At 35.1% G+C, this 24,103-nt stretch overlaps 2 protein-coding genes across 2 annotated transcripts in view; one reads left to right on the plus strand and one right to left on the minus strand.

The window, feature by feature from the left end:
* Nucleotides 1-383: 383 nt before the first annotated feature.
* Mps1 (dual specificity protein kinase monopolar spindle 1) lies at nt 384-9,733 on the minus strand. The gene is made up of 7 exons (XM_088224189.1): nt 8,966-9,733; nt 5,408-6,525; nt 4,501-4,646; nt 3,956-4,125; nt 3,064-3,257; nt 2,826-2,976; nt 384-1,253 (listed from the first exon to the last, which is right to left on the minus strand). The coding sequence occupies exons 1-7, from the start codon at nt 9,477-9,479 to the stop codon at nt 1,048-1,050; spliced, it is 2,499 nt and encodes an 832-aa protein (XP_088080315.1). The 5' UTR covers nt 9,480-9,733; the 3' UTR covers nt 384-1,047.
* G9a (histone-lysine N-methyltransferase G9a) overlaps nt 9,005-24,103 on the plus strand; it is a 29,914-nt gene continuing 14,815 nt past the window's right edge. The window contains exons 1-8 of the mRNA XM_088224187.1: nt 9,005-9,263; nt 10,274-10,354; nt 14,770-16,706; nt 17,527-17,841; nt 18,594-18,718; nt 19,381-19,568; nt 21,528-21,689; nt 23,711-23,871. Of these exons, the coding sequence (XP_088080313.1) occupies nt 14,830-16,706; nt 17,527-17,841; nt 18,594-18,718; nt 19,381-19,568; nt 21,528-21,689; nt 23,711-23,871 (2,828 nt within the window). The 5' untranslated portion in view covers nt 9,005-9,263; nt 10,274-10,354; nt 14,770-14,829. The remainder of the gene's footprint in view (nt 9,264-10,273; nt 10,355-14,769; nt 16,707-17,526; nt 17,842-18,593; nt 18,719-19,380; nt 19,569-21,527; nt 21,690-23,710; nt 23,872-24,103) is intronic.

The raw sequence follows: 24,103 nt of genomic DNA on the forward strand, positions 1-24,103 counted from the left end.
CGTGCGATCGCTCTCATGACCCTGTGTCCGGGCGGATTAAGAATACAGCTATCATTGTGAAAAAGAACAAGAATCTTGGACAGGCGCTTTCGACTCGATGGCTACACTCGGGTAAAAGTCTTGAATAAGGAAATCGAGTGGAGATAAGTCCGCCTCCAGCGCAGTGGTTGGAGCATTTACCTAACATGCTTGAGGTCCCGGGTTCGATTCCTGGGAAGGTCGAAAAGGTTGTTCTGCGCTACAATATTTCATGTTTCTGGACTGACACCCGAAACGTTAGTTATTATATAACTGTTATCAGGTGCGGACAGGAGTATGATGAGTGCTTTAATCGAGGGAGAAAGTACGGGAAAGCATTTGTATAAAGAAAAGTCAGACAGCACTTTCAGTTAAGGAATAGGCTAAAATTATATTATTTATTTAGCTTAGCCTATTCTATTCTATTATATTACAGTAGTCTCGGTTATCCGACCTTCGGTTATCCAACCTTCCGAGTTATCCGACCTACCGGGGCAATGCCCCTTTCCTTTACCCGACTGCACGCATTATATTCGCGCGCCAGGCGACAGTCCTCAGAGCTTTAGTAGCTCTTTCGCTGAGAGGACGTGTTGCGCATTGTTTCCTTGTTTCGTTTCTGCCGTTTTGTCATCTTTAAAAGTTGTGGTGATGGCTTCATAATGGCAAATAAAATTATGTAACATCATGTCGTTTTTATCATTTTCTGTGTTATCCGACCTTGTCGCGGCCGGTTTAGGTCGGATAATCGAGACTCTACTGTATATATACAAAATATGTTAAGCCCGTATGTTGTATTACTACAACTAGGTAACTTCGAAATCAGTATTTTTAAGCTAACCATTAAAAATACGTTTTTGGTAACCAGTTTTCCATTCATAGAAGAAGATACAAAGATGTGTTTTAGTGGTTAACTCAAAAATCCTGATTCGAAGTTACCTAGTTGAAGTTATTAAACCCACGATATGGAGGTTAGTGCAACGGCCACCTGGAACAACAGTGAAAATGGCCATCATCTGACACCTTTGCAGTTCAGTTGTCGTCGAGGTGTTGGGCGAGGGTGCGCCACTCGTCGTCGGTCAGTGCGGCGCGGACCTTGGCCAGGAGGGGCAGCGGCAGGCGCGGGTGGGTCGAGCCCCTGATGTAGGGCAGCTCCATGAGCTGCTGTACCGTGGGGCGCTGCTTGGGATCGCGGTTCAGGCACCAGCGGAGCGCCCGCATTAATACAGGAGGAATGCCTGTCACAAAATCACAGGAGTTAATGTATTATTAAAAAATATTTTGAGTATAATATTGATAGTTTTCAAATGTGATTTTACAATTATTAGGGGGGTTTAAAAGTAAAAACAACACTGTTTTTTGGAAGACCATTGACAAAATATACACATTGAATATAAAAGAAATAGTCTCTTCGCTACTGGTTTTTTAGTCTTCCCAAAAACTGAGGTCATGGACAGTGGTGTTTTTGCTTTTAACCTCCTCAATTTTAGGGTTCTTTTCCATCGCTGACTATTTCCAAAAGATGGAAAATTAAGTTTTACATCACATCAAAAAGATTTGGGGATGCAAAATATGTTGATACATTTAATTATCGCCTAAACGCGGTGTTTTTTTTGGTGCAATAAACATAAATTATTTAGCGAAATTATATCCACCAAACTGACTTTCCAGGAATCAGTCAGTTTAAGGGGAAAATTCAAAACAAAACAGGTGGACCGGTCTGATTTGAAATGAGGTGAAATGAGGTGAATGAAATACTTTAGAGCATAATATTTATTTTTTTAAATAATTTTGAATTCACACAAAAATGCTTTATCGCATTGGCCACGCACCTTATACGTCATGATTCTCATTAAAGTTTGACGTATTATTATTCCAGTTTAATTTTTGTATAAAATTATAAGTGTGAATTTTTTTGTTGATTTTTGTTTTAAATTGCTATATAAAATTGTATTCTGTTAAAATATGTCCATGTACTTTTAATTTTCTCAAACCGAACGGTTTGGGTAGGTAGGAAGAAATTGCCTTAAGGCAATATGCCCGCCCTTATATGTGTATGAATTGTAAACGTATAGAAAGTATAAAAATAAATAAATATGTACTTTGTATGAAGAGACCAATACCAAACATTGTAGACGAAACTGAATTTCGATATCACGATAAATCATATCGCATTTTCATGAAGGCGTATTTTTAACTATTTTAATTAAAAAATGACAAATGAAAACATTTTTTTACAGTATCCATATTGATTTTGAAAATAGAATAATTGTTCTAAATCCATTTCACATATTTTTATCGGAATTTGTAGAATGTGATATTTCCCTATTGTTGCCCTAGATCAGGGGTGCTCAAACTTAAACTGCTGGCGATCTACCATGATATTGGTGGACTATAATCAAACAACTCTGAAAGGCTGCAAGTATGCGTGAAGCAGGATTGTCATCTAGGTAGGGTATTGTTTTAGTTACCTACCTACTAAAACAAAATCTGTGAATAGTTCTATTTTGGATATTTTTTCTCTAGATCAACTCAAAAAGCACTCGCGATCGACCGTTTGAGCGCCCCTGCCCTAGATCATCTTTAAACATAATCTATATTTTTGTATATTTTTAATATAAAAACTAATTTTTATTTTGTAGTATGACATTTTCCACACAAAAAATCACTTAAATTTTTAGTTTTACATTGACCGCATTCGAGGTTACTTAATACTTACCTTATCATTAATCAATAACAGACACCGTGTTATAGGAGGTTACCTCTATTGTGATATTGTTATCTATGCAATAAAGGAACAAGGGGCATACCTTTCAGTTCAGGATAGGAGATGGGCTGGTTAGGGTTGGACAGGGCTGCCACTAACGCCAGGATGTGTGTCATGTGGCTAAAGGGCGTCCTTCCGTACAACATGCTGTAGAGGATGCAGCCGAGGGACCACACGTCTGACTTGTATGAGATCTGCAAACACAAATACATTTCTTTAAATAAAAATACCTTAATCGAGAATACAAAGTTAGTTATGTAAGATAATCAAGAATGCCTCGCCTTGACGGGTTCCCGGCCCCCGGTGCCGACGCTGACGGCCTCAGGGCTGATGTAGTTAAATGTGCCCGCCGTGGCGTCCTTGTATACGCTGGTGGCGTCAGCGCTCACGGACGACGCGATGCCGAAATCGATCAGCTTCAGGCGCCCGTGGGCGAGCAGAAAGTTAGCGGGCTTCAGATCGGAATGGATGATGCCTGGGTAAACAAACATTAAAACAAGGTTACTTTTTATCAGGCTAGATTGGTACCGATGCAGACAGAAGTAAAAATGATTTTGCACTATTGAGAACTTTCGAAAGTGAATCAATTTCGAGTTAAATATCTGCCTGCACAGTGATTATTTTTTTGTTCAAAATAAACATTGTTGTTGGAAATATTCATCAGCATCAATCCCCTAATCCACACCTGATGGAAGATATCACAATCATGTGTTACAGGAAGGTAAGGTGTTTAGTATTACGCTTCAGGGGCCAATCCAGGGACAGTGAAGTATTGCAGTGCAAAACCACCTTAAAAATAAATATTTATAGCATTTTAGCTGAGGTACTCCTGGTACCCGTTTAGGAGCTCACTTTTTTTTCAGGCTCGGAAAGGTTATTAATTTGATGATGGCGGCCTCCATGGTGTAATGACTAAGATGCTTGACTCACACACAGAAGGCTCCAGGTTCGATTCCCAGTGAGATTTGATTTTCTCAAGCCTGGGTTGTTCTGTGCTGTACTTCACCACTATAATTGGGCCTTCTGGCCTGTTGTGGTGTAAAAAGAAAATATCTTTTTTTTTTCTGTAAAAGTTAAATACATTACAAATTCAGGATGTCAGGGATCCATCACAATAGATGTATGCAGGTCGCACCGACCCCCACACTTCAGAATAATAGAATGTGTCCCTACCATGTTTGTGTGTGTGGTTGACAGCCGAGAGCATCTCTGTCCAGTAGAACACGAGGAGAGGCAATGGCAGGTGGCTCTCCCGAGCCCGGTAGCCTTTCATCAGGGACGACAGGTCCACGTCTCCCATCTCCAGCAGCACGTACAGCATCTTCTGTTTTTCCACGTACTCGCTGAAGGGACAGGTTATCCACGGATTATAATATTTGTGAGAGGACAATTTTGAGAAAGGAATGTGAAGTCCAAGCATGAAGTTTAATGTCAAATAAATAAGTGGAAGTGTACCAAGTATATTATATAAGTTATATGTTTATTTAGGTTTATGTTTTTTTGTAATAATATTGTATTATACCAATATAGCACTGTGAGCACAACAATAAATATAAATAAATAAATCCTTGCCCAATAAATATGTTGATTTTTTTTGTGGGGGAGTTTCAACTTCACATACTTAGCCAGTGCTTACACCAACTCACCCAAAAAAAGTATAAAAGACGCACTTAAAATACAATGCACATAAATTAGAAATAAATGAAACGAACACTTACTAGTCGTACATGGTGATGACCCTGTCGGAGCCCTGCAACCGCTGCAGCATTTTGATCTCATTCACATATCCCTGGGCCACAGGCTGATCTACAGCCAGATTCACACACTTCACAGCAAACATGGATGAGTTTGTGGGGTCCATTACCTACAGTAAACCAATTTCATCAATCATTTTAAATGAACGGATAATTGAACAATTTTGTTTTATCCTTGTTTTTATAAATTATCGGTTAGGGCTCTACTTTGGTACGGATATTGATTTTTTTTTAAAATTGTTTAAGACAAGTCAAGAAAGTTTCATTTTTTATCTTTTTCTATTTCTAAAGTACATTTTACTTCTTTACGTAATGAATTAAGAAATATCTGAAGTTCAAAAAAAAAAAATAATAATAATTAGTGATTAAAAACAAAGTGGTTTTTATTTATTTTATTATTATTAATAACCACAAAGTTAGTGCTTCAAATATAAAGTTTATATTTTTATTATTATCCGTATAATGCCAGATAAAATCAAAGAATTCTTAAGAGAAAAAAAAGCGAATAGGGATAAGTTTTGTGAGAAGATATCATGTGGAATTAAAAGAGTTATGGTTTCTATTCAGTTTAGGCAGTATGTTCAATTGAGAGTAAAACATATTTTAGATGCTCATGTTACACTGTACCAGACGTGAGATATTTCGCTTGCGTCACCATTAAGGGTTACAAAATACACTAGCCGCGTTAAGCTGAAGGTTGTAAATCTAATGCACAATGTGTTTTAACCCACTCCAACATGAAGCGGGCAAATTGGCGAGCAATGGCATTTTGGCCTTAATTCACAAAGCCCTTGATTCGGCAGTTACATGTGCATGGCGTTGCAATATTTAACAGCATTATTTTTTAAAGCAAATAATTATAAATCATTACCTTAAATACTTCACTGGAACCGCCGGCGCCAATCTTTCCGAGAACTGTGTATTGCTTTCCTTTCATGGTCAACATCCGAAACTGATTTTTAGGAGGCCGCAAATTATTGTCTGAAATAGAAACCCTTTGAGGGGTAGGCTTAGGTTCGATATTTTTATTTACCAGGAGCCTATCTAGATCATTTTCTTTATCTATGGAATTCGGCAAGTGGTTCTGTGCAGGATGCGGCAACACTTCTCTATTGTGCTTCGGAGGGAAAATACTCGGCGGTTTGAGTAGTTCCAAAGTTGAATCTTTGACAACTTCGTTTGTGTATCTTTCTTTTTGGTTGATTGGCTGTGTCGATTTTACAATGCCCTCTATCTGCGGAGTTTGATTTGATGTTGAATGATTATTCGAAGCTAAATATCGCGGCAGATTGTCGTTTGTTACTTTTTTATCATGGTTGCTGTGTGCATGTTCTAGAAGAATGTTATTCGCTGACAGATCTTTTAAAAATATATCATTTTTCTTCTGATCTGGTTCACCAAATTGGGACTCTTTTAAAGCTGATAATTTATTATTTGCACTGTTAATGTCATATTCATTGCTAGAAAATAATCCTTTTCTTTGCATTTTTTGCATTCCGGTTTTGATGTGAATATTTTCTTTGTCTTTTCGGATCGAAAGACACGTCTTTTTGACTGAAGCTTGTTGGGAGGGAGTAATTTTTTCTTTGATCGGCAAAAGTGGAGTGTTTTGATTTTTGTGTGAAATGATTCTATTTTGTGTCGAGGGTGTTTCGTACTTGTGGACCCCGCTTATGTCCAAAGTTCTGTGCGGAGTAGCAAAATTATTTTCTCTGCATCCCTTTAAAATCATGTTGGAGGATATGTTGCTTTTGGGCGTGGCGAAAACATCCAGCGGTTTGGCTATGTTGAATTTGGAGGCAAACGGATTTGTTTTCTCGGGAGGGGGAGCGGTCATTTTTTCATCGGATATGTGAAGAGCGGATGCAAAGACTTCGTCCAAGGCGGGCGACTGTGCGGGGACCAGGAAGTTAGAACTTTCATTCAAGGTATGTCCAGTGAGATTGTGAGCTGGCGGAGGTGGAGGCTTGGTAGCAGAAAACAAAGAACCTAAATGGGAAAAAAGAAAATGAAAAAATATAGGCTAACAGTACAATAATATATATATGTCCATAAATTATACTTAAATGATATTATGCATAATAGGGAAACATGTTAACATATAAGTAAAATAATTATGATTCTATTTTATGTTAATTGCTATTGTTATTATTATGGATAACTTATATAGCGCCATTTTTGTAATACATATAATACCTCAAGGGCGCTTGACAAAGCGATTCTATGAATAAATAAATTTAATTGAAACTTTTCAATTTGAATTTTAAGTAAAACAATTTATTTTGCTATCACATACTACGGATTTATACAAATGATTTAGACAACAAGTGGGTTTTAAGTTTTTTCCAAAACATCACTTTACTCTCACAGTTTCGGACCTCTGCTGGGAGAGCATTCCATGCCATAGGGCCTGCGACTGCAAATTAACCTAATTCAGTTCGCTGTTTGCATAGAAATATAATGACTTTTTCTCTCGCCGTAGGCATAGCTTATCTAAGGGTAAGACGCCTGTCAGCTAGTTCATCTGGAATGCATAGTTCCTTGAGATACTCCGGAGCAGGGTTGTGGAGTGACTTATACATAAGCCAACAGAGTTTGTATTCCACCCTCTGTGGAAAACATAGCCAGTGTAATTCCTGAAGTAGTGGAGTGATATGATTGAACTTAGAGATACCGAAAATAAGACTCACTGCGGCATTAAATATACTGTAGGCGAGTCATTTTATTCATTGGTAGACCTGTGTAGATACCATTACAATAATTAACTCCAGACACTATCAAAGCATTTATTAATTGACGGCGGCATCAACAGGCAAATTTTTGCATATTTTTTCTGCATGTGTTTAAACATCGACAGAATAGTGAATGTCACACAGTGTGTAAAGTGGCCACTTAAACCAGCCATTGACAGGTCATAAGCCCTGTAGATGCCTAGACTTCTATATTACCTTTTCTTAAGTGTTCTTCATCTCTGTTGTAATATGTTAATTAAGCTTAATAGGTTTAATAGGGTGACCATTACAGTGGAACATCGTATAAAGGACTATATTGAAAGTTTGTTTGATTATTGATCAAAAGAACATTATTTTTTTAAACCTTTCCTAGTGTATAACATAAAATATTTCCATATTAATTACTTTTACCCTTTATTATTTGTTTGTAAGATATTAACTCCTGTATTTTTATTAAAGTCATGATTTCAATTGATTAGGTGATTTGCAAATTCGGAGAAATTATTATGGAGAAGACACCTCATATGTTCTTTAACACGAATATCAAAATTTCTTGATGTTCTTCCAACGTAAACTGAAGGACAAGAATTGCATTTCAATTGGTAAACACCTGAATTATTTAATAAACTATATTTTTCTTTACTATTCAGCAATAATTTACCTATATTTTTGTTTGCAATATTACATGTTGGCTGAATTGGTGTCCTGACGAAGAGACAGGTACGTCTTGAAATCGGTAGACATATAAAAGTCGGTAAGTGCTTATATCCAAATATTTAATAACATTTAGTAAAATGTTTGACCACAAAGTTAATGCTTTAAATATTAATAGTAATATATATTTATATACTTTACATTAGTATGATAACGATTTTTAATTTCTTACATTTGATTAGCTGAGCATTTATAATTAAGTAGTTTAGTTTTTTTTATTTTTTTATGTTATTGTTTTATTAGTATACATTTGTTTGGATAATTTATACAGCGCCATTTTTGTGAAAATCACCTCAAGGGCGCTGTACAATAAATAAATATCCCAGCACGTCTTGCAGCTACAGAGCGCATGGGCGGTCGGGATTCTAGTTCCTCGTCTCTAATTATGATATATAGGAGCTAGACTACAGCACGTCTTGCAGCTACAGAGCGCATGGACAGTAAGAAATCTAGACCCTATTTACATTTTTTTTGTTTGACAAAGAAGTTTAGAGTTTAAGTGATACATTAAAAAAAGAAATAAAAACAAATTTGTAAAAATAGAAGTTAGATTACAACAAGTCTTGCAGCTACTGAGCGCATGGACAGTTGAAATTCTAGGCCTCATTTACTAAATTTAGATATTTGATAGTTGATAACATTTACATAATATGATAGCTAACATCCCAAAAAGTCTTGCAGCTACAAAGCGCATCGACGAGTGGAATTTCAGAAACATAAAAATGATTTTAAAAAGCTTACAGTAAAAATTAAAAAAACAGTAATAATACATCGATCACAGATTATGCTCTAAAAGATAAAAAATCTCCATCTTAGAACAGGCTGAGCCATGTTAGATGGAGACTATCATAAACAGAAAACACTCCGTTTTTATTTTTAATTAATTCGTTTTATATAGATTCCCTGTTATTTAATATGTATACTAATTTTATGCAATAAATTTATAAAATAAATAAATAAAATATTCTCAAGAGATAACTCACTTTTAGTAGTCGACTTAAAAGCATTTTCCAAGTTCAAACACTTTCTAAATGGTGTAGATTTCTTTGCACTGGTTTTGAACATGTGAGGGGTTTTCTTTTTAGCGCTGGACCTGGGAGTTTTCAGCTTGTGAGACTTCACAGAACTGGTATTCCTACATTTCCTCGGAGTTTGGACAGGCGTGGCTGCGCCGGACCTTCCGTGCCTGCCTTTTGTCGCGCTGCACTGAGACTCATTCGGGTATGTCTGGCTGTACTGGCTATCGGAGCTCACAGCCTCCTTCGCCATTTTGTTACCGGGGTAAGTAATGTCAGGTTTGTAATTGCTGTTGTAATTGTTGTAAAAGCCGCGGTTGTGATCCATAATATCGCTGTCGCTGTAAGAACGGTCCGGGGAACTACTGTATCCTGCCTCCGTTTCGTAATCTTGCATTTGCTTCATCGCCAATATTTCTGGCAGAAGCTCGGACATTCGCAAGGGGGCGACTTTCATGTTTTTGACGCTTGATTGAGACATGTTATGGGATTTAATTTACATTGATTTATTTTGAACTAAAACGTAACTGAAAAATAACTTAATTTAAAGATAACTGAAATACACTATTCACTCACATATAGCTATTAAGTTTATATCTTTCTAAATTCTCAAAATAAAAATCTGACATGTAAATATTGCAAATGTAACCGAAAAGTTTTCCGTTAAAATTGGAACAATATTTTTATTTTGATTTTTAAATTCTAGTCTATGGTTTAGTATTGCCACATGAATATTTTTTTTAAATTTTTACCTCTTCTTTTTTGTTTTTTTTTTGGCTTTTTCACCTCCCAACTGGGGTGTTCTAGCATGTGTCGAGTTTCAGATTTTATTAGCATTATACAGGGTGTTCTTTAAACCATGTAACATCCGAAACCACGATGATCAGTATGTGCATGAAGACTTATTAGCATATTTTGAAAAATATTTAGAGCAAATATTAAAAAAAAAAATAACAAATGGTAGTGGCGCAGTATCAGACTCCCCCCTTCCCCCTCCTCGTTTCACCCCTGCAGAAGTAAATAACTATTTGCTTTTTTCGATATTCAATTTTTTTAAATTTTATTTGTTCTAAAAATATATTTTAATGTGCCAATATGTCTTCTTGTTCATACTGATCATCAAGGTTTCAGAAGTGACAGGGTTTAATGAACACTCTGTATATAAGTTAGTGTGCAAGTACTTAATATTACATATGTCTTACTTATTTAATACTAAATCATTTATAACTACATGTTTACATAAAATGTTGAAACATGTTTATTGGGTGGGGACAGGAAAGTTAGAATATGAGGATGATCTTCCTCCTCAAGCTGACATTTACACATGGCAGAGTGCAGGACATGGATTCTGAACAGGTGAGAACCATTACAACATCTAAAAAAAACCGCATAAATAAAGGTTTCAGCTTTTTAACTTCACAAACATCAACATCAAGATTTGAAGGAATATAGATGTTCAAATATCGGCAGAATGGTGAATGTTACACAGTGTGTAAAATGGCCACTTAAACTAGCCAATGATAGGTCATAAGCCCTGTAGATGCCTAGACTTCTATATTTTTTTTTATTTATTTATATTTTAGGTATTTATTACAGCAATTTACAAGTAATTATTTATACAAAAAATTAATTAAGTAGCAAAAGTAAACATACATATTTTTTATTTTTGCTGTTGGTTCATCTAAACTGCCTAACTAGGGATAGCTTCCCCATTCTAAGGCAGTAAATTATGTAATTTATAATAATATTGAAAAGTAATTACAGTTTTATCATAATGTGTGTTTTTTCAGTATTAAAAGTAAACAATGAATATAAAACATAAATAATACCAAAATATCTATATCCTAAGTCCTAAGTCATTACTAGTAAAACAAGAAACCAGCTTACGTCCTTCTACATCGGACAACAATTTCTCTGACTCCCTCCGACTAATACGAATTAAAAATGCAGTCAAAACCTTCCTCAGCCTAGCCATCCCACCACATTTCCACGAATCTGGGATAACGTTATAAGCCCTCGGGCCTAAATAATATTGCTACCTTTGAGCCAAAAAAGTATTAACTCCTCTCTGTAGAATCAGATCCTTATTGGAGTGTCTAGTATTATGAACATGACAAACCCTTGCGTATTTTTCCCTGTTGAGATGTGTGACAGCTACTGACCTCAATATATACTGTTGATGAATATCCAGCACTTGAAATTCTTTGAAGAGCGAATCACTCGGGAATCGGTATGGTTTTTATTTTTAATCGGTATATTACCTTCTATTAAATGTTCTTCATCTCTGTTGTAATATGTTACATTACAAAACAGTGCTCAATATGGAAGCTATCTCTAATTTGTAATTTTACCTCGAAATGTTCTAAAATAAATTAATTACACAAAAAAACCATCACGTCGTTTCTGTGGGGGCAGGCAGAGAACTCTGTCTTTGCATACAGACCTCAATTCCTCTACATTTATACATCTTCTTATGCATGCACGCTGATTATTCCGACTTTTTTTCATGACATATTCAAGTATTTAGTAATCCTCTGTCTTTCATCAATTCCATGCTTTCATTCATTTCAAAAATCGTCACATTAGACTTATCAACGTTCTTCATAAAATTGCTCTTTTTACGTGCATTGTAGACCTTTGTCACCAAGGATTGCAGGTTTTCTTTGTTTTTAGCAAGAAGCACGGCATCATCAACATACAAAAGACAATTGACACTCAAATCACACATTTTTGGTCCCATCATTAAAATTTTAAGTTCTTTTATGTAGTTATTGATGTATACGTATAACAGTGATGGTGACATTACACCTTTCTGTTTAACTTCTTTAGAAATGTCCACGCACCATGTGAATGACCCATTTACCCTCACACATGCTGTGCTGACCTTATACAGTGACGCAATACCCCGTATCAGGTTGCCGTTCTCTCCATATTCCCATAAAACCTGACACAATTTCTTTGACAACTCTATCAAATGCTTTTGGTGTTTAGCCAGAAAATTCTCTGTCATTTCGCAAAGCCAATATTTGTACCATATATCCTCTTCCACTTATAAAGCCATTTTGTATATCCCACACTATATATTGAATCACCTTTCTTCGTATTCTACCATTCATTTTGCCAACAGCGCTATAATTTCTGCATTCTTACCTAGATGGCCTAAAGCAGTGTTTTTCACGGTGGGGTGTATGCCCCACCGGTGGGGCATAACGCCTCAGAGGTGGGGCACCATGCTTCAGAGAAGAGACACGTCGGCATTCCACACATAAAGGGGAATACTCATCGGGCATACAAAAAAATGCCTTAGATGTACAAAATTGTACTTGTTTAGTGACCGATAATGCTAAACTTGTTATTTTCGACCATCTGCAAACCTTATTAACTGATTATAAACAACGATTTGCTGATTTAAAGGAAATAAATTTTCCGATTTGGTTGACACAACCAATGCTGGTAAATAATTCAAATGAACAACTGTATCAAGAGGAACTTTCAGAAATGCAAAATGATGGTTCGATTACAAATTTATTAAATATAACAGGAATAATGAAATGGATTTTCTTGCGAAAAAACTAACAAAATATCATAATATTACTTTGCATGCCAGAAAATGATAATTACCTTTCCCTCATCTTATTTGGTGGAATGTGGTTTTAGCGCCCTATGCGATATACTCATTAAGAAACGAAATCGATTGGATATAACAAATAAAGGTATAAAGGGGACCTAAGAATGAAATTAACTAAGTTAGATCCGGACATCAAATTTCTTTGTAGCAAGCGTAACTGAATTCAATCATGAAATAGGCGTCGAGATATGTGTGTGTTTGTACTCAATTTCAATTGTCACTTGTGTTTTATAATTGTTTTCATTTTTATTTTATTTTACTTATTTACAATTTCAATTTGTGTTTTGTAATAATTTCATTTACAATATATGTATTAGAATAGGTTTTATTTAATTTCATTAGGGGTTCATATGTTTACAAACATATTACAATATGATTAAAAAATTTACCTGCTGTTTAATTAAAAAATGATCCCAGTGAGGTATCTGACTTTTGAAAAGACTATGGTGGGGCATAGCATAAATAAGGCCGAGAAACACTGGCCTAGAGTCTTTTATTTTGTATAGAGGCTTAACAACAGTCCTTCTTTAATCTTAGGGAATAATTTTCCTCCTCTTTATATCGATTGAAAAGCTTGTAAAGTGAAAAAAATACATTTCACCATCCACCTTTATAAATTCTGTAGCAACGTTATCAAGCGCTTTTCCATTCTTCATAAATTTGCGAGACTTTAGATTCAATACGTATATATTGCTGTAAAATATTTTTTCCCATAAAACAAATAGTTTGGTTTCAAATAGGACAATAAAAAAATGTTATTTCCAAATAAACATATATTTATTTTTATCATCGCATTTTTTAAAAATACATAAATTTTGATGTTTTTGGCAACATTCATTTTATATGTCAATATCGGCAGTCGGCGTATTTCTTTGCCTATGCATTGATTGTTGAAAACACTGTTTTCTTATCTGTTTTTATAATTGGATTATTATTAATTAAACTGCAATAAAGCATTGTGACCGCTTGAACTAGTTAGTACAATCTTAATGTGTGAATTATACTTTTTAACGAAGGTGTATCCCCTTCTGTTTTTTTATGTGTTCATAAAGCTACTGGTGATTAATAGTGAATTACATAAAAATGCAAACATTTTATCACTGAGGTGTGTTATAAATATACCCTAAAATAAGGTGTGTGCTCTTTATTTATTTTGTGGCTTTATGTGTTTGTACAAATAATTCTGATTTTATTCTGCTAATTCTAGAATGATATGGGTAGCTTGATAAACTACAAACATGTAAAAGAAACACATACCCTTAAATTTTAGATCACAATTTATTATATTTATATTTTTTAATGTGTTCATCTACTGTGCAAAAAAACACGCTCTTCATTTGTACAGAAGAAGGCCTTAAGCCTTTTCAGGACACTGAAAAGGTTTAAGGCCTTCTTAAAATTATTAAATGAAAAAAACATAACAATTTTTTGAGTATGTCCAAATGCTTGCAGTCTGGCTGGATTTTTTCCCTAAATAGTTGTTCATATTTAAATTTGTGTGTAAAGTGGCAACTTAAACCAGCCAATGACAGGTCATAAGCCCTGTAAATGTCTAGACTCCCATATTACCTCCTCAAAAATGTTTTCCCTCTCTGTTGCAACAAATTAAAAATGAAAAAAACTTAACTTAACCGTAACGATCCGAGATAGGTTTGATGTTCATTCAATAATAACTTCTGAAAAATTGTGACGACATATTGTTATGTGTTTTTATCGATAGGTGTATGTAGTTAGAATAAAATAAAGACAAATATTAAATTAAATTTTAACTACAACATACAAAAAATAAATACAAGAGCATCAAATAATTTAACTTGCGAAACAACCTAGGACCAACAGAAAAAGAAACAGTTTTTTGTATACAGCAATAAATTTTTACAATTCACTTTCTAATGATCTAAAAAATATACATAACATGTACATACTTAAGAAACACCTAAATAAAACAGTTCTTACAGTCCATGTGACGAGTGATATGTGATATTATTTTATTGAATTTTTATTTAAACTATTGTGTTATTATATATAATATCCCCTCATACCAGGACTTTTGCTGATTGGGAATATTTCGTACTAATAAAATATGTAATGTAATAATAATAACTTTCAATGTACTATATTCAAATAAATGATTTTTTCGTAGGTATTCAAGGCAGTTTTAAATTAGAATCTTTTTGATTTCCTGATCAAATACCAAGTTATAATGACTTCCAAACTAAATGCTGCTAATAAAGACCAGGCTCCGGAAGATAATATCTTCTCCAAAGTCCTCAGTGGGATGAAATCCGTATTTAACAAGCCGCTTAAAAATAAACCTAAGAAGTCACTCTCGGTTGATAGCGCCCCCCCTCCAGAGACTACGCAAAGTACCGAAGCTACCCAACCCTTACCGGAGATAATCAAATCCGATGTGCCGCCTCACACACTGCCGACCGATCAACCCGATATTGTTTTAAAAGATGGCGAAATAAATATAGGTTATTTGGATGAAAAAGAAATCCCACTCGGTATTTCTGAGTTTGTTAATCCAAATGCCAATGAGGAAAATCCAGAAACTGAAGAGATTCCCGAATATATGTTATACACTGTAGATCCTGACACCCTAGAGAGGAACGTTGAATATATCTCCTCAGTTCCGGACGTTGCTCCGGATAATCCACCTTCCTCAACTGTTATAAACTCAGAAATATATATCCTCAAGCCCTCTAAAGAAATTCCAGTCGAAGCGGGAAACGTTCCAGTTCCCGCAGAAGATGAAAAACCAACTAACGTATCGCTCCTCGCATCGGAAAAAGACACCACGACAGAATCCGTAAAACATCACAAATCCAAACACACCCCTAAAAAGAAGTCCCGTAAGAAAACTAAAACTAGAGACAGCGACGAAAGACACGAAAGTGAAACGGAAGAGGCGACTGATGCCTCGACAAAAATCCTACTAGACAAAGTCAGCCCGGTCGTTGAGGACACCCAAAACAAGCCCCGCATTGTCTTAACATTCAGATCAGAAAAAACTGGACTACGGAGCACAAATATGAAAATTGTTTCGGAAAATGAAAAAGCTAACGAAGAAAGTGCAAACTCGAGCCGACGATCACTCAGAAATAAGATTGTTTTAACAGGCTTTTACAGCGAAGAAAATCAACGAGAATCACGTAAATTATCGAGCCTTTTAGAAAAAGAATTATCTCTCGAATCTCCAGTCGATGAAAAGTCAGCCAAGGGGGCTAACAGTGAATCCGACGACAGCGCAAAAACTCCTCCGTCGTCCCGACAAAACAAATGTAACGTAAGCGCAGCACCGTCCGACTCGAATTCCGATGATTCTCCTTCCAAGGATAGCACGATTAAAAGATCAGCTCGCCACCGCTCTAAAGAACACTCTGACAACATTTTAGCCAACGCCATCGCTCGTAAAGAAAAGTTTTATAATGAGACTTCAACCGCAGGCACGACTAGGTTATCTCGTCGTATCAAACCGACCGCCAAAGTCTTGGCCAATAGAGAACTGCGTATCGGTTTCGAAACTCAGAACAACGCGAGACTTGCGCTCGTATCGGAAGCGCAGCCCCCTCCCGAAGAATATACAATCACGAGATCCAGACTCAAGAGATCTCCGGAAAAAAACAAAATCTCAATAATGTCCGCCCCGAAGACTTCTCCTCACAAGGCAAAGAAGAAACCGTTTGAAATGCACGAAAAGAAATTAGAAAATGAAAAATGTGACGAAAAACAGCAAAAGAGTTTAACCGTTGATGAGATCAACCGGTGCATTTTAGGCTCCTCTCCTTCTGAATTGATTATTAAATGCCAGAGGTTTGAAGCAGAAACGGAGTATTGTAATACAGAAGATAATGTACCGTGCGTATACACGGAAGAAGAGAAGGAGAAGATGCGTTTACACAAATTAAAGAAAAAACATTTGAAAAAACTCGGGCTCAAAGCTGTAACGGAAGGGAAAAGAAAGAGAAACGAAACTTCAGATAGAGATGTTGTCACAGACGAGTCTACTATGGATTCTACTAATACAGAAGCCATTGTAGAACATTTGAATACCAGGAGTAAAACGTTTGAATGCAGGTGAGTTTTTTAACCCTTATCTTTGCTGTGGTTTTTAGAAAATATTAGGTTACTTATATTGGGTTTACTCACTACCTTCAGTATTGTGGATAACGGTGTCCATTGGGAGCTGATGTAACATTTGACGCAATAACATAATGCATTTGTTTTCTTTGGTTTAGTTTATGCTATTATTTTGTAAAACTTTGTCGTAAATGCTTAAACTGGACACATAAAAATAAATAAATTCATTTTATTTATTTGTTTCATCTTAAACTAGTTATAGATAAATAAACTAAATATAGATACTTTACGAATGTCCTTATCTGTATATGTATAAAAAGCAATGTTGGTATGTGTGTCCTTGATAGACTGAATAACTACTGGACTGATTTATGTGCTGTTTTTTGGGAAATGACGAGCTTTGGCCTAGGCATATTTATAAATGTTAAAATCTTCAAAATTTTAGGAGCGTAAATGTTTTATTCGTCGACCCACAGGGCTGCATTCGGTGAGAATGCATATACTAAAAAAATGGTAGAATGTTAATTTTTAGGATACAAAAAAATATTATATTTGAATGTTTACAAACAACATTAGTTTTGTGTGGATCCCCATCGGATTATTTCCTTAAATTCTACATATGTATTCCTTTTTAGTGGATTTTTGGTAACAATAAAATAACATTTACTGACATTCAATACATTTTTGAAAATCGTATTCCAACATCAAGTGCACCCCTGTTAATAAAAATAATTTTCACGCTACTAATAAGTACATTTTTTTTTTTTTACTTTACTGTTTTTGATAGACCTTTATGTTCCATGTTTTTTCGTTTTAGTTCCCCGTTGCATGAGAGTGTGGAAAAACTAGAAGAACCCGAAGACATTATTCTCGACGTCAATATGAAAGAATGCAGCGATGAAGATGACCTCATTCCATCAGAGGATGAAGTCATTCCCAAAAAAGACAGGAAGAGAAAGGTTTCGTCAGATATGGAAGACTCTCTGCCAATCGTACAGCTGACCAAACTGTCGGAGAAGAATAGCGACGCGATGAAACTTCCGTCCGTACGGATGACGAGGAAAAGGTCAAGGATGGAGAGTTCCGTGTCCTTGGAACAAAAATCAAATGTGGAGTCAAGAGTTGATATAGGGTTTGTAAAATTTATTTGTATATAATCATTACTGCACACATGGTGTATTTTATTTTTTTATTATTAGTTATAGGTGTTCACATAAGTTTTACTAAATGTTATTAAATATTTGTATATAACCATTTACTGACTTTTCTATGTCTACCGGTTTCGAGACGTACCCGTCTCTATGTCAGGACACCAATTAAAACTACATGTATAACCCACTATAAGCCTTCACCATAGTTGCACAAAAATATAAAACCAGCACGACATGCATTTTTATAAGCAACCCTTACATGCACTGATTAGGTTATGAAAATATTTTATGTTGTGGGAGAAATAGTTGAAAAAAAAAGGAAGGAGCTAAAGTTTAATAGGTATAGGGTGACCATTACAATGGAACATCGTATAATGGGCTATATTGAAAGGTTGTTTGATTCTTGATCAAAAGAACATTAATTTTTAAAGCTTTCCTAATCTGAAATATTTGTGACATAAGTTGAGTCCATTTTTTCCAAATGAAGAGAAGAAGAGGACCCAACAAAAAAAAATGCAATAAATTAGTCAATAATGTATTCTTTTTCATTATTTTATAACAAATTAATTGATAATTCATAGCATCTTCACCGTACACTGCACAAATATTGCGAGCAGCTTTGGAAAATTTATTCCCTCTATTTAAACGCGAGTTCAAAATCAAAATCCATATTCCCTTCTCTAAAATGTTCTCCATCTCTGTTGTAATGTATATCAAGCTTATTTCTATTCAGATCTACGTCAGCGGATGAAGGGGGCGACACCACCGCCAGCCAGCCAGAAGGAAGTACTACCGGACAGCAATCCTGTCTTTGTAACCATCCCTCTAATGTCTATCTGGACCCCAACTCCTTAGCAGGTAATTTTTTTTTTATTTGTACCTCAATATTAATATTGTCCCCTTTAAAGTAATCACTATCGGATATAATACACTTTTACCAGCGTTTTTTCTAATCCTCAAAATGTTTCTAGAATACATTTTTAGTATGGCTCTAGTTCCTATCAGCGATTCTGTCTTTATCTCCTCTATGGTCGCGAAACGTTGTCTTTTCATCTTTGGAAACAGGAAAAAGTTGCGGGGGGCCAAGTCAGTGTTATCATTTTCGCTCTGGAAATTCACCGACTACACCAAAATTCGCCTTACTAGTTTGTCTGGCCAAAACCAACTTTACGTCCTGTCAAATGGCCAAAATTAACAGTAACAATACTGAAATTTAAAAGCGGCGAGTTTTTTTTTTATATTACTGGTATCCCTATATGTTTCAATTTTTTTCTCCTTATGTTGGTAGTTGGCATTACCCAGAAAAGTTAGTTTTTAGCTCGACAACTCGCTTGTTTGTATTGGAGGTATTTCATGTTGTCCTTTAAATACATTTCACTAAATTTAACTTATTTGATCCAATCAGCACATTAAGTTTGTCAATTATTATCAATTTGACACAGAAAGACACTAGCACTTTATAAACAGTTTCATGAAAGGGCGTACTTTCATTGTATTCAAAATTCATGGACATATTTCAGAGGTGGAGTATTGTCGCGCTGTGGACTGGGTGGGTGGGCGGGCCCTGGGGTGCAATCGAGAGGCCCGCGGGGATGCGCCCCTGGTGAGAGCGAGCCTTCGAGCCCCCTTCTTCCTGCCCTGCACTATGCACAGGAAACGCCTGGAGTTGCACCACTGTTGCGCCAGTTGTGGGGCTTTCTGCACACAAGTATATATATATTTATTTACATGTATTAGCCCTACTATCACAGGTATTCAATTATACTGCAAATAAATCCTGTTTTCGTAAAAGCAGCATATATCAATTTTGTTTTTCTTTTCTTTTCTTTTCATGGTCATGTCATACCATATTTATATGCTATAAACTTTTTAATAATTAAAAAAGGAATGGCCCACGCTCAGACGCTGAAGTCTTTGTGGGCATTTTTTCCAATTTATGTTATAGCTTAATTTTAAGATGTATTTTTCCAAAGTGTATTTTTGTAAGTATATTTTTATGTATAGAAAAATAAACAAATAAATAAAAAAAATATAAAAAAATAGTATAGTATTTATTCTAATTTAATGTTAAATAAAAAAGGCTTAAAAATACACCCGATATATACAACTTAAAAAATATTCTGGCTTTAAATAACAACCCAAACATAAGATGTTTAATGTTTTTACGATATTTTAATAGCTACAGTAAAACTCCAATTATCGTATGCGTTTAGTTCTTAATAATGTTTATATTACTTTTTAAATTTATGAAATTTCTCTAATGTTTTTCTTTGTAAAGGAAAAATAAGAAACCTGCTGACATGCCTGTTTCGCGGTTTAGTGGGTTTCATTATTTTTCCTTTTATATTTTTTTCTGTTCATGTTTACCTTCATAAATAAAAATAAATACAAATAATAATAATTATAAAAATCCAATTAGTGCCAGATTTGATTACTTTTGAAATAATACAGCGAATAGAAATCACATTAAAAACTTACTTGAACATGTCCAGCTTGCACAATGAAATTAAAATTAAAAACTTTATTTTTTATTTTCTGGACCGCGAATATGAACGGCTATCTTTATCGGTATATACTGAGATGGAAAATTCAAAGAATCTGCATTGGTAACCGATAATTGAACATGTTTAGAAAAAAAAATGTAAACATATTCTATTTTTCATACAGAAAACTCAATTTTACTTTGTAGATAAATGTTATCTTCCCATCATAATCGAGGCCCTGATAACAATCTGGATATTAGGCAATCCTGATGACTGGTGTAACGTACGCGTTACCACGTGTTGCGCTAGTTTGTCACCTGTGTCCGCCCCACATTCAGACTTCCCGACGTAAACAGGTAGCCATCCTCCCAAGCAGAGCCAAAAGGCTTAGTCGGAAGGTAGGAGCATGACTATGCAGTCTACAAGTCAACCTGAAAAGGACTTTCCACGAGATCCAAGTGGTCAAGGGAGTCTGAGGTAGTCGGCGGGCAGAGCGGACCGAAGAGTGGAGGGCGGGAGTACGCATGTTCACTGTTTAGAGACTAGATATCAACTGATTTATTATTGAAAAACACACCTTCCAAACAACACAAAGCGGCGCGTCGGGCTCGGCGAGCTGGCTGCAACGATACGCCGAACGGCCCAGAGTAGAGGAGGTCGTACAGCCCCCATCACCCTAGGTACCATATTGGCTGCAGGTCTCGTGAATACTACTGGAACGCTCTGCCCGTACGGGCTATTTCGCCAATAGCCACGACGCGTGCAACACAAATAAACATAAGACCTAAATACAACATTTTACATACTATTTATCAGAAAAATTTATTAATCCTACTTAACGTATCCCCTGGTATCACAAAGGCCAGACCTGAAAGCGAACATTTGTCTTCATCGAGGGTCTAGCACTTAGCTGACAGATACCGGGATACTCGCGCATCTGGAACAACTTGAGTACGGATAAACGGAGTTTTACTGTAGTTTTTTTTGAGTAATAAAGCAGTTTCCTTAACTCTTGCGTAGCTATGATGTTGCATAAGTCGACATTATTGAATACAAGGCTCGATAAAACTTTCTTATTTAAAAAAATAATTAATTCGTATTTTGCTATAACTGGGCAAAATTATATTATTATTTTTAATAAAACTCTATATAAAATTAATTGATATCTTCTCTATGGTCGGCAGGGCGTATTCTACCGCTGCAGTGAAGGGCACTTATTCCACTGGGAGTGCGGTCTCCCCTTCACCTCTGTCCTCATGCCCCCGACACAGATGGACCACCTAATGTCCCCGCCGAGTACTGCTCAGCCAGCACCCGCCGGTACAGACCAGCCCAGTCCTCAAAAGGTAACAGAACTGAACGGTTATATTTACTTATCAGAAGATCAGGGTAAAGATAGTGAAGCGGCTCCTCTGGAGTTCAATGGAGAATATTGCTTTGGACCAGTTTGGGATACATCATGACTTCTAACATTCACGTTAGAAGCCACCGATGTACACAATAGCAGACGTCCGATGTTTAAACCTTGGTCTGTCACAATTTAATTTTAATTTTCCAATATTGTGTTATTATAGAAATAAAATATGAGTGATTTTTAAATCCACAAACTTGGAATAACCGATGACCAGTTTAATCGGTTTTGCGACATCTTTGAGACTGGTATCTTTATTATAAAATTCAATGAATTTATAGAAAAACAGTAAGAGAATTCAAAATTACATAATAGTAATTGAATTATTTTTCTCTGAAGGACTTTTTTACGAAATGCTATGGGGCAAATACTAGAGTTTATATAATGTTATTTTGATGAGTTTCAATACATTAAATATATATTTGTGTCTCAAGGTCTTGTTTATCCCATCATGACAGTCAATTAGGAAAAATAAAGTATTCAAAAATATTTAGTAAAGGTATCACAATGCTTACAGTAATGGGGAATAAATATGTGTTAGCTGTTCATTAAGTAATTCTACATCACTTTATTTTTTAATCTATTGATTTCAAGGTTAAGATATTTCAAAATGCTGTTTTTTTTAAAAGTTATTTCTATTAAAAAATATGCTTAAAAGTTTTATGTAACTATAATATAATTACTTTTCAACCTGCAGATTACGCCTCTTAAAATTTAGACCAAACTTTGGTACATTGATACTCACTTTCGGACAAAGGGATTTTGAGTATTATTCATTTAAAATCTATAACCTACCTACTTCCACTATCTATTAAAACAATTAGTAACTAGAAAATGTTCAAATGGCTATAAAAAATGGATAGTGGAGCTAGGTAGAAGTAAAATGTATTGTCTCATTCGCCCAAACCAATATTGAATCAACTGCTCCACAAGTTTATAGCTTATGTTATGTTAGGTTTCAGCGCCCTTGAGGTGATTTTCACAAAAACGGCGCTGTATAAATTATCCAAATATATATATTTTGTTCTTTCATTTTGCGTTTTGTAATATTAAAAATAAAAATGTCCATAAATTAATTATAAACATAAATATTAAGTTGATTCTGTTTATTAAGTAAGTCTACTTTGTTTATTCTCAAATGTAAAAAAGTATATTGTTATGTGTCCTCGGCACGGGTAACCCCAGTGAGGTCACATTATTTTTATTATTAATTATAGTTTGCAAGAGAAAAAATATGAATAAGTAAATCAAAATATAAAGACTATTCAAATGATTAAAAGATAATAAAATAAAATTAGAACTATGACTGTGACTGTTTTTGGAGAGAAATACAAGCATTTTAAAGTACTTAAATTTTGTGGTATTTTGCTTCAATTCTATGTGAAATTATGCCTACAATATTCGTTTTCAAAAAATAAAACAGTTAAAATTCATACTATTTTTTTTATGGAATTATATACTTTTAATTGTTTTTTAAGAAGAATGTTTTGGTTGTAAATATTGCATTAACCGTTTTAGTGCTAAGCAATTTTGGCAAAAATAAATGAAAATTGCTATACACATATTGATTAATTTAGAGGAAAAAATAATGGTGTCAAATAAAACACTCTAACTTAGACAAATATCAATCAATTTTATTAATTATTTTTGCATTATAAAGATAAAATGTTTATTGTTTATTAATGTTTATTAAACATAAAGTGCGAGGTTAGCGTACGTGCACTCCCGCGGAGCACCGAAAACACACTGAAACTCGCAGCGCTTTTGCGCTGCGCCGCAATTTTCGATACAAACGATCGCAGCGCTTTTGCGCCGCGTAGCATTCTAACGGTTAATACAGTGTGTTTTTAGCAAAATTTGTTCTTAACTTTTGTTTACGCAAATATTCATTTTTTTAAACCCCCTTTATATTTATAATAATAATAAATTCCAACAACAATATTATTTGAATTCTAGCTATCTAACCTTTCCGAGGTGTACAGTAATAGCCCGGGGTGTCCCCACTGCGGGCTGGTGGAGGAGACCATGGAGCCTGTTAACACCGAGTGCGAGAGGATTAAGGTGGAGATGAAATGTTCCACGAACAATGTGCTGCTCCCGAATCCGAAATTAGAAAGGTAACTTTTTTTGACGAGTATCAAAAACAATTTTAACTCTCCCTTCCCGGTATGCCACATCAACCACATTACTTCTAAAAGTATGAAAACTTTGGGTTTCATTCTTCAACTCTACTATATGGTCCCCTTTTTACAAAATTCATATAAATAGTGTTGAAAGAGTCCAACGAAAATTTTTAAGATACATTCATTTCAAACTACATATTCCTATAGAACAAATAGAACTAGACAA

Source organism: Micrasema longulum, unplaced genomic scaffold (assembly GCF_059751315.1).
Source record: "Micrasema longulum isolate JH-2025_06_02 unplaced genomic scaffold, ASM5975131v1 h1tg000271l, whole genome shotgun sequence".
NCBI lineage: Eukaryota > Metazoa > Arthropoda > Insecta > Trichoptera > Brachycentridae > Micrasema > Micrasema longulum.